Source organism: Epinephelus lanceolatus, chromosome 9, assembly GCF_041903045.1.
Source record: "Epinephelus lanceolatus isolate andai-2023 chromosome 9, ASM4190304v1, whole genome shotgun sequence".
In the NCBI taxonomy this organism is placed as follows: Eukaryota; Metazoa; Chordata; class Actinopteri; order Perciformes; family Serranidae; genus Epinephelus; species Epinephelus lanceolatus.
Window position 1 is genome coordinate 750001 of NC_135742.1, and position 11939 is coordinate 761939.

At 46.0% G+C, this 11939-nt stretch overlaps 1 protein-coding gene across 1 annotated transcript in view; it reads right to left on the reverse strand.

Annotated features, from left to right (window-relative positions):
• Positions 1-11425, reverse strand: part of LOC117252161 (WD repeat-containing protein 5-like) — a 23195-nt gene extending 11770 nt beyond the window's left edge. The window contains exons 1-12 of the mRNA XM_033618868.2: positions 11055-11425; positions 10191-10299; positions 8802-8875; positions 8614-8703; positions 4755-4844; positions 4558-4641; positions 4373-4428; positions 4240-4286; positions 3322-3397; positions 2047-2080; positions 1849-1923; positions 1646-1733 (exon numbers count right to left, since the gene is read on the reverse strand). Of these exons, the coding sequence (XP_033474759.1) occupies positions 1646-1733; positions 1849-1923; positions 2047-2080; positions 3322-3397; positions 4240-4286; positions 4373-4428; positions 4558-4641; positions 4755-4844; positions 8614-8703; positions 8802-8875; positions 10191-10299; positions 11055-11129 (898 nt within the window). The 5' untranslated portion in view covers positions 11130-11425. The remainder of the gene's footprint in view (positions 1-1645; positions 1734-1848; positions 1924-2046; positions 2081-3321; positions 3398-4239; positions 4287-4372; positions 4429-4557; positions 4642-4754; positions 4845-8613; positions 8704-8801; positions 8876-10190; positions 10300-11054) is intronic.
• Between the last annotated feature and the right edge of the window lie 514 nt (positions 11426-11939).

Here is an 11939-nt window from a genome sequence, read left to right on the forward strand (position 1 = left end):
ATAGATAGACAGATAGATAGATAGATAGATAGATAGATAGATAGACAGATAGATAGATAGATAGATAGATAGATAGATAGATAGGTAGATAGATAGATAGATAGATAGATAGATAGATAGATAGACAGATAGATAGATAGATAGATAGATAGATAGACAGATAGATAGATAGATAGACAGATAGATAGATAGATAGATAGATAGATAGGTAGATAGATAGATAGATAGATAGATAGACAGATAGGTAGATAGATAGATAGGTAGATAGACAGATAGATAGATAGATAGATAGATAGATAGACAGATAGACAGATAGATAGATAGATAGATAGGTAGATAGATAGATAGGTAGATAGACAGATAGATAGATAGATAGATAGACAGATAGATAGATAGATAGATAGATTCAGGAGTATTATCTAGACCTGCTCTATGTGTAAAGTGCCCTGAGATGACTTTTGTTGTGATTTGGCACTATATAAATAAAATTGAATCTAAAAAAATAGATAATCAATGAAGTACTGTTGCTGTGCCTCGTAAATGCGTAAATGCGCTTATACTTGGCGTATCTGGAGATTTAAATAATCAATGAAGTTACTGCTTCCCACTTTGTATTCCCCTGTACAGTGTTTCCCTGCAGAGCTACAGTGGAAGGATCATAACCCCGCCACCCCCCACCCCGCACCCCGCAGCAGAAACAATAAGCGCCTTTCCCCATAAAGAGAGACGCTGTGCGCATTTACATGCATTTAGGCACAGCAGCGTCCCTTTTATTATTATTATTATTATTATTATTATTATTATTATTATTTATTATTTATCTGTCTATCTATGCAGTAGAGGCACATGATATTGATTTAACAATAAAGGCCAAACACAAGTTGGTTACTGGTTGTGGTCTCATTTCGCCTCCAACTGCCCATTTGAAGAAGAAAATGGAAAAAGCACGTGGATTTCCATTCTTTTTTTTATTCACACGGAAAAACAAAATAATGCATTTAATATTTGTTTATCCTGTTATAAAACTAACAAGTTGAACACAGCTGTGGGAGGAGGGAACAGGCACCGCAACATATGCTCAGTTTGCATCAGTCATTTATTCATTTGAGCGTTGTTGTATTGCCAGCCTTTAGTAATATCATTAATTCATTTTACTACTTGGGATTCAGACGGGTGAGTGTGAGCAAACATTCTCAATGTGACAATTTCGTTTCAGTTTGTGGCTGGCAGCCTATATTCCTTTTTTTATTCCGACCTTAGTAATTAAATAATATCTTTCACCGTGTTGTCCACGTTTATATATCCTGCATGAATCAACACGATGAGAACGTACGCCCCATATGTTCTCATCGTGTGCATTTTGTAGTCCATCTTCAGAACATTGTAGTTTCACCACAGCAACCCACGTCAATAACATCCGCCGTCGCATGATGACGTAGCCCAGCGTAAGTGCGGTCAGATTTTCTCAGCTCTGCGGTTCTCTTTTCCTAAGTCCTTATGAATTCTCCTACTCATCTTTCCTTGGCCTTGTGACGTTTCCCACCGAGGTCAAGGAATAGTGATTAGGAATAGACGATAGGAGGGACTTTCCGACCGCAGCCTAGGAGACAAAGTCAGAGTAGAGTTGAGAGGTCAGAGGTCGTACCTGTGTGTCCTTGAAGTTTCTGAACGATCTCTTTGGTCTGAAGGTTCCAGATGTAAACCATACTGTCCTCAGAGCCCGACACGATCCACTGAAACACACAGGTCAAAGGTCACAGCACCCCAAACACAGAGGTCAAAGGTCACAGCACCTGAACCAGCGGACTTTGAAGGGGACAGAATAAATATTTTAACATGAGGTCTTACCTTCCCTCCTGTGACTGAGAAGTTGGCGAAGATGCAGTACTTCTCATTCTTATGGCCCGAATACGTCTTCAAACACTGAGACACCGAGAGGACAGAGACAGATGGTTAAACTACTGAGGACAGACAGACAGAGACAGACTGAGAGACAGAGACAGACAGAGACAGACTGAGAGACAGAGACAGACAGAGAGACAGTACCTTTCCCTTGCTGTAGTCCCAGAGCTTCAACGTGCTGTAAACCAGAGAAATCAGAGTAAGCTATAAGAAAAACAGTGAAACAACAGCTAACAGCTGTTAGCAAGAAGTTAGAATGACACGAGCTACATGACTCGGGCTAAAGGTTAGTAAGGTTAAAAAAAAAAAAAAAGCCAGCTTAATGTGTATAAGGCTAAAATGATACTAGCTAAGAGTTAGTAAAGCTAACATGACTGTAGTTAAATGTTCCAAATGTCCAAATGAAGCTAGCTACATGTAAATAAGGCTAACATGACACTAGCTAAGAGTTAGAAAAGTTAACATGACTGTAGTTAAATGTTCCAAATGTCAAAATGAAGCTAGCTACATGTATATAAAGCTAACATGACACTAGCTAAGAGTTAGAAAAGTTAACATGACTGTAGTTAAATGTTCCAAATGTCAAAATGAAGCTAGCAAAATGTGTATAGGGCTAAAATGATGCTAGCTAAGAGTATGTAAAGCTAACATGTCTGAAGCTGAGAGTTAGAAAGGTGAGAATGAAGTTAGCTACATGTGTATAAGGCTAACATGACACTAGCTAAGAGTGGGTGAAGCTAACATGACTGAAATTAAGAGACAGAAAGGCCAAAATTAAGCTAGCTACATGTAAATAAGTCTAACGTGACCCTAGTTAAGAGTTAGTAAAGCTAACAAGACTTAAATTGAGAGTTTGAAAGGTGAGAATGAAGCTAGCTACATGTGTATAAGGCTAACATGACACTAGCTAAGAGTGGGTGAAGCTAACATGACTGAAATTAAGAGACAGAAAGGCCAAAATTAGGCTAGCTACATGTAAATAAGTCTAACGTGACCCTAGTTAAGAGTTAGTAAAGCTAACAAGACTTAAATTGAGAGTTTGAAAGGTGAAAATGAAGCTAGCTTAATGTAAATAAGGCTAACATAAAGCTAGCTAAGAGTTTTTGGTTTATATGCCCCTACCTAGTGTTCGTGAGGTAACCTGAAGCGAGGTAAGTGTTAGCATGGCTATAATAACACTCGTTATCGGAACAGTTGATGATGTAACCCAGAGGAAGGGGTTAATGAGTAACAGTCTCTGCTCAGAGCAGCACTGACGGACAGACAGACTGATGAACACATGAACTCTAAACTCATTTTAAACAGAAAACTTGAAACATGTGAACATTATAATCTCTACAGTTGCTAACAGTTGCTAAGAGCTGCTAACAGCGGCTAACAGAGGAAACACCCTCCTGCTGATGAGGTCATCGTACTGACTTGTCCAGTGTAGCAGCGAGGATGTATTTTCCATTTGGAGAAAACTTTACAAAAGACACTGGAGGATTGTCGTCATCTGAGGACAGACAGAATACACTGTTAGACACTGATCACAGGTCTGAGGACCACGAGTCATTATCTCTGTCCCTGGAGACGACAAAGACACGTCTGTCCTCCTCAAGTCACATTTAGTCTTTCTGTTTCTGTGGTCAAACATAACCTCAACCTGGATTTACTTGTCAATTTTTTGCTTGTTTGTCTGAAGCCCTGAACACACTCCGCAAGAACAGAGAAATGTGTTCTTTCTCTCCAGGTGGCAAGAACAAGAACTAAGAACTAAGAACTTCAAGAGAAACTCAAGTGCAGAACTCCTGGGAAGTCCTCATAGGCCCCTCCCACTGCCGCATGCATCACACGCGGTTTCCCCATTAACCATGCCCACTTCAAATTTCTGACCAATCACACAATAGTTCTTGGACACCACACAAGAAAAAAAGTTCTGCCCAAGTGACGTGTCGAGAACAAGCTGCAAGAACTCCCAAACCAGCCCTGTTCTTGCCACCTGGAGAAAAAGAACAAATGTCTCTGTTCTTGCGGAGAACGTAAAGGCCTTCAGCCACCTGAGGGGGCGTGTCCCGTCTGTGTCTGATTGACAGCAGCTCGCCGACTGACAGAGCACTGGTGTTACAGCTCATGGAGCAAGAGAGCGTACACTAAGTAAACTAACTTGCACTATAGCTGACTGTCATGAGCATGTGATGATGTCATGAGAATCATGACATCAATCAGATCAGAATTTTGTCTCAGAGGACACAGGAGGACACAGGAGGACAGATCTGTTCCTGCAGCACAACATGTACTGTGTCATGGTTCAGGCTGAGTCGACCATTAAAGGGGCGTTCTGTCACATTTACTCACCAATCAGAGTCTTCAGACACTGTCCTGACGCTGTGTCCCAGATACGACTGCACACACACACACAACAATTACCCTTATATTCTACAGCAGGATGTGCTTCTATGTTACTGTGTGTGTGTGTGTGTAGACATACCAGAGGCCGTCATAGCTGCTGGAGACAATGAGCGAGCCGTCTCTGTTGAAGTGAACCTGAAAACAGGGTCAGAGGTCAGAGGTCAGAGCATGTGATGACATCACAGTCAGGTATGTGAAGCGTCACATGTATAAATCCCATTAATCATATCTTAAAGCAGGACAGGGTCAAAGGTCAGGACTTACAGCAGAGACAGGGTCAGAGTGAGCAGGCAGAGTCTTCAGACATTTTCCGGTCTTAACATCCCAAATACGAACGCTCTCATCAAACTGCACACACACACACACACACACACACACACACACACACAAACAGTCAGCTGTAACAGAACATGAATAACATGATGTCAGTGTGAATGCTGTGAGTGGGTGAAGCAGCGTACCGATCCGGACACCACCAGGTTGGACTGAGGGTTGAAGTTACAGCAGAAGACGTAGTTACTGTGTCCCTTTAGAGTCTTCAGACACTTCCCCTGAAGAGACAGACAGACAGGCAGACAGGCAGACAGACAGACAGGCAGACAGACAGACAGACAGACAGACAGACAGGCAGACAGACAGACAAGCAGACAGACAGGCAGACAGGCAGACAGGCAGACAGACAGACAGGCAGACAGGCAGACAGGCAGACAGACAGACAGGCAGGCAGACAGGCAGACAGGCAGACAGACAGACAGACAGACAGACAGACAGGCAGACAGACAGACAGACAGGCAGGCAGACAGGCAGACAGGCAGACAGACAGACAGGCAGACAGGCAGACAGGCAGACAGACAGACAGGCAGACAGACAGACAGACAGGCAGGCAGACAGGCAGACAGGCAGACAGACTCAGTGAGTGTCTGTTAACATCAACATGGTGAACTTAAAATCCACTTTAATAAATGAGTGAATGATGATTCTGGTCTCTACATGAGACTAAACTAATGAACCCAAGGTGATATGTAAACTCATCTTCATTGGTCGACTACAAACATGACGTATCATGTGAAACATGGAAGTAGCTACATGCCCATTAGCCCACAGCGTCATTAACAGGCGGCTCGCTCAGTGTGTGACGTGCACTTGGAGATAAAATATAGGCCTATATTAATGAAGGTTCATTAGTACGGTTTGTATTTCTCTGTAATGTAGCACAGTGTTAACAATGTTACTGATACTATTCTTTCTCACACCTTCAACTCAAACCACCAACATATATCATTTCATCATTACATTCATATCAGAAACATGCAGGAGACTAGTCCACTGATGGACCCTGATGAGGACTGTTGGTCCACTGATGGACCCTGATGAGGACTGTTGGTCCACTGATGGACCCTGATGAGGACTGATGGTCCACTGATGGACCCTGATGAGGACTGTCGGTCCACTGATGGACCCTGATGAGGACTGTTGGTCCACTGATGGACCCTGATGAGGACTGTTGGTCCACTGATGGACCCTGATGAGGACTGATGGTCCACTGATGGACCCTGATGAGGACTGGTGGTCCACTGATGGACCCTGATGAGGACTGGTGGTCCACTGATGGACCCTGATGAGGACTGATGGTCCACTGATGGACCCTGATGAGGACTGATGGTCCACTGATGGACCCTGATGAGGACTGGTGGTCCACTGATGGACCCTGATGAGGACTGGTGGTCCACTGATGGACCCCGATGAGGACTGTTGGTCCACTGATGGACCCCGATGAGGACTGGTGGTCCACTGATGGACCCCGATGAGGACTGGTGGTCCACTGATGGACCCCGATGAGGACTGGTGGTCCACTGATGGACCCCGATGAGGACTGTCGGTCCACTGATGGACCCCGATGAGGACTGTCGGTCCACTGATGGACCCCGATGAGGACTGTCGGTCCACTGATGGACCCTGATGAGGACCGGTGGTCCACTGATGGACCCCGATGAGGACCGGTGGTCCACTGATGGACCCCGATGAGGACCGGTGGTCCACTGATGGACCCCGATGAGGACCGGTGGTCCACTGATGGACCCCGATGAGGACCGGTGGTCCACTGATGGACCCCGATGAGGACCGGTGGTCCACTGATGGACCCTGATGAGGACTGGTGGTCCACTGATGGACCCTGATGAGGACTGGTGGTCCACTGATGGACCCTGATGAGGACTGTTGGTCCACTGATGGACCCCGATGAGGACTGTCGGTCCACTGATGGACCCCGATGAGGACTGTCGGTCCACTGATGGACCCTGATGAGGACCGGTGGTCCACTGATGGACCCTGATGAGGACCGTTGGTCCACTGATGGACCCTGATGAGGACCGTTGGTCCACTGATGGACCCTGATGAGGACTGGTGGTCCACTGATGGACCCTGATGAGGACTGGTGGTCCACTGATGGACCCTGATGAGGACTGTTAGTCCACTGATGGACCCTGATGAGGACTGGTGGTCCACTGATGGACCCTGATGAGGACTGGTGGTCCACTGATGGACCCTGATGAGGACCGTTGGTCCACTGATGGACCCTGATGAGGACTGGTGGTCCACTGATGGACCCTGATGAGGACTGGTGGTCCACTGATGGACCCTGATGAGGACTGGTGGTCCACCGATGGACCCTGATGAGGACTGTTAGTCCACTGATGGACCCTGATGAGGACTGTTGGTCCACTGATGGACCCTGATGAGGACTGGTGGTCCACTGATGGACCCTGATGAGGACTGGTGGTCCACTGATGGACCCTGATGAGGACCGTCGGTCCACTGATGGACCCTGATGAGGACTGTTAGTCCACTGATGGACCCTGATGAGGACCGTCGGTCCACTGATGGACCCTGATGAGGACTGTTAGTCCACTGATGGACCCTGATGAGGACTGTTGGTCCACTGATGGACCCTGATGAGGACTGTTGGTCCACTGATGGACCCTGATGAGGACCGTCGGTCCACTGATGGACCCTGATGAGGACTGTTAGTCCACTGATGGACCCTGATGAGGACTGTTAGTCCACTGATGGACCCTGATGAGGACTGATGGTCCACTGATGGACCCTGATGAGGACTGATGGACCCTGATGAGGACTGTTGGTCCACTGATGGACCCTGATGAGGACTGATGGACCCTGATGAGGACTGTCGGTCCACTGATGGACCCTGATGAGGACCGTCGGTCCACTGATGGACCCTGATGAGGACTGTTGGTCCACTGATGGACCCTGATGAGGACTGATGGACCCTGATGAGGACTGTTGGTCCACTGATGGACCCTGATGAGGACTGTCGGTCCACTGATGGACCCTGATGAGGACTGTTGGTCCACTGATGGACCCTGATGAGGACTGCTGGTCCACTGATGGACCCTGATGAGGACTGCTGGTCCACTGATGGACCCTGATGAGGACTGTCGGTCCACTGATGGACCCTGATGAGGACCGGTGGTCCACTGATGGACCCTGATGAGGACTGTTGGTCCACTGATGGACCCTGATGAGGACTGATGGTCCACTGATGGACCCTGATGAGGACCGGTGGTCCACTGATGGACCCTGATGAGGACCGGTGGTCCACTGATGGACCCTGATGAGGACCGCCGGTCCACTGATGGACCCTGATGAGGACCGTCGGTCCACTGACGGACACTGGTGAGGACCGTCGGTCCACTAGGGACAGTGTCAGTCAGGGGGGCAGCCCCCGAGACCGATTAGACGTTGTGCACGTGCTGCATTTTTTGTGCCCTAAAATTCATTGTTTTTAATGCAGCAGGCACACTCACACGCCACAGCATCACTGCTGGTTATGTTCGCTTAGCAACCTTTTTAAAGATATTTTTTTGGGCATTTTTAAGCCTTTAATTGATAGGACAGACAAGTGTGAAAGGGGGGGAGAGAGAGAGAGAGAGAGAGAGAGAGTGACATGCAGCAAAGGGCCACAGGCTGGAGTTGAACCCGGGCCGCCGCAGCAATAGCCTTGTACATGAGGCGCCTGCTCCACCACTAAGCTACCGACGCCCCAACCTGCCGCTGCACTCTGAAGAGCTGGCAGAGAAAGGGCACCAGAGCAGCACCCAGCACCCGACCTAATGTTTTCCAGGAGGTTAAAGATGCAGCGTGTGTACGTTCCGTTGCAGCTGTGAAACGTTTATTAAAAGTGTCTCAAACACAATTTTTTTTTTATAATTGTCATCCCAACCAATCAGAGAGCTCCATTTACACAAACAACAGTGTGTGTCTTGGTGTGTGTGTGTGTGTGTGTGTGTGCGTGTGTCTTACAGAATTGTTGTCCCAGATCTTGAGCGTTTTATCGTCGGATGCAGAGACCAGCAGGTTGGAGTCTGAAGACCAGGAGACATCAGAGATTCCCTACACACACACACACACACACACACACAGAACCAGGATCAGGACAAGTTCCAGTGTAAATCCAGACTGGGTTCAGGATCAGAACTGAGGCGTCTCACCAGTTTGTGTCCGACGATGGATTTCTCAAACTTCCCGTCAAACGCTCCCCAGATCTTTATCAGCTTGTCAGCAGCTGCACAGAGACGTTACCATGGTTACTGCAACCTCACAGCATCACAGCGTGGAGCATGTGACTCATCAGAGCTCACAGGTTCACTGATCATGTGTAACCTGTGTGTGCCCCGTCTCAAGGTGTGAGTGAGTTTATTCTTCAGTCAGGGTGGATGTTTGTGCCAAATTTGAAGAAATTCCCTCGAGGCGTTACGGTCTGTCTCGGCCAGGACTCTCTTTAAAAAGAGATTTTTAATCTCGAAAGTTTTTTTCTGGTAAACTAAAGGTTTAATAAATAAATTAATAAACGATGAGCATGATGCGTCTGGCTGCAGTTGACGCTGCTGCAGAGGCGCAAACAGTAAATCTGCAGGTCCTGACTGACGAGGTGCCAAGAGACATTTCTCTTGAAGGTGTCAGAGAGAAACCATATTTAGGTTTCTGCTCTGAGATTTACACGGTTTCTTTTAGTCTGCGCAGGTTCAGCAGCTGAAAAAGCTGCGTGATCCTTCTGTGAATTCACCGGTCAGTGTTTTACTGTGATGACACATATGATGACATCATCACCTCCTCTGACCTGTCAGCAGTCAGGTTTGTCGGTCTCAGTTTCTGAAACATCTGCAGGTTTCACCACACGACATTCATTCTTCGAAAAAAGGAAAAGGATAAACACCGGGATCCTTTTCTTTACCATCGCTGAGTCATGTTAAATATTAATTAACACTTTATCTTGTGATTTCCTGATAATGTCCTTGAACGCAGCACTGAGAGGACACTTCACTGTACAGACAGAAGGTGGAGCTGATTTTAGACACAGTGGAATATTAAATATTACACAGTAAAGGACCAGGGATGCACTGTATTGGATTTTTTACCGATATATAACAACTCATTTGGCCGATAACTGATACAGATATATCCACTGTTTCAGTGATCATCATCAAGTCTCTTCTGCAGATGAATTAACATCATATTATACACACAGACTATGATGGTGACGGAGACATGAGACACTGTTCAGCGTCTGTAATATTAATGTTGGCTGATTCTGATCGTTCACTTTCAAGATGATATCGGCCGATACTGATGACGTATCGATATGATTGTGCATTCTGAACAGACAGATGTGAAAATGTTGATTTGAGTCCTGAATCTGCTTCATCATCACACAGACAGAGACTACAGGACATTATAATGATGTCATAATCTCAGACACAGCTCTGCTTGTGTCAAACTAACTCCACCTGTTTCTGATGACAGACTCCCAGTTAGAGCAGGTGTATATGTGTATGTGTGTGTGTGTGTGTGTGTGTGTGTGTGTGTGTGTGTGTGCTCACAGGAGCTTGCGAGCCACTCTCCGTTGGGGCTGAACTTGACAGAAGAGACGGCCTTGGTGTGTCCGGCCAGCGTGAACTTCACTGTGTAGTTTGGTTTGACTGGGTTAGACTGCAGAAGACACACACGCACACACAGAGGAAGTTAGTGCAGACACATTTTACTGTCACCTGAGAGTCACACACACACACACACACACACACACAACCTCACCTGGAAGATCCAACACCAACAGCATCAAACCATCAAAGTATTAATATCCTGTGTGTGTCACTCTGACAATCACAAACCTCAGCTGACTGATGATATTATTACAGTTCACTGAAATACAAAACTAAAACATTAAAGACAGAATTAGATGCTCAAACAACAACAGTTATGTTAAAATGACGTGACATCCTGTCAGACGAAGGTCATGTGACACATTTGTTTAGTGTCTGATGAACTCAAACTGACGTCACTGTGTTAAAGTGTTCAGTGTGAGCTGAGGTCAACAGAGACCTGATTACTTACTCTGTTACTGATCTTTGTTGTGTTTACAAGTTAAGCTGTGTTTATGTGTCTCTGCAGAGACACTACAGCTGAGTCTCATCTTAAAATCAACATGAAGCAGCTCGAGACAGATACCTGCATCAACACTTCATAATCAATAATCATCATGACGTAATATCACAGAGCCGATGGAGAACATCAGTGAAGTGTAGATGATGAAGCTCTGCTGTTCATGTGAACACACAGATCACAGTCACCTCTGTTTACAGCTAAGTGACCAGCTAACCTTTAGCTAACTCAGCGTTCACCGGATCACCGGACTAACCGGACCGGCTGTCCCGGTGTCCAGACCACCGTCAATCCGGCTGGCTCACCTTGCTGCCGGACCCCGAGGAAGACGAAGGCTGTTTGATGTTTTCTGTCTCTGGTTTCTTCTCCTCTGTCGCCATGTTGTCCAGCTAGCTCCTGTTAGCTCCTGTTAGCTTCTGTTGGCTCTGCTCTGGTTCTCTGCTGCTGGAGCGGAGCTAAGTTAGAGCTAGCCGCCGATGCTAACAGAGCTAACTGTAGCTAACTGTAGCTGTTCCGGGTCAGAACCGGCACCGTGTTAACGACCTGAACCGGGTCTGGACCGGGTCTCGGTGCTGGATCGGACCGTAACAACAAACGAGGGATAGCCTGTTAGCTTCAGCTAGCTACAAAACCAGAATGTGCTGTTTCGCACGTAGTTGCTCTACGCATGCGTGACAGAAAGATTACAGTCAGACGGCGAATGAAGAGGGTCAAAATACAGAACAAAATAAAAGTAATTTAAATTAAATAACACAACGTGAAATAAAATAAAGTAGACACAGAGATGGGCAGTATTTCTATTGTATTTAAAATACTCAGAATACTTTCTCCACGAATCAAAAACAAAAATAACAGGCTACACATTCTTATATTTTTTACCTTTTTTTTCTCTATATATATTTATCTATATGTTTTTTTAAACTTGGGCCCTTCAGTGACCCAGTGGTCTGTTTTACTGGACTGTGCATAACATAAGAAACTGTATGTTGTTGTGGTTGATGCTTGGGATGAGTATGCTACAAATGAACTGCCTCACGTGGGATCAATGAAGTTGTCTGAATCTAAACCTGAATCAATAAATAATATTTTAGGGTAGCCTACACCAAACTGTGAGAAAACAAGTGCAAATTTACAATAGCTGCGATCAAATTTGCTACTATCACGCCATTAATGGATGAATCGTGGTTGTT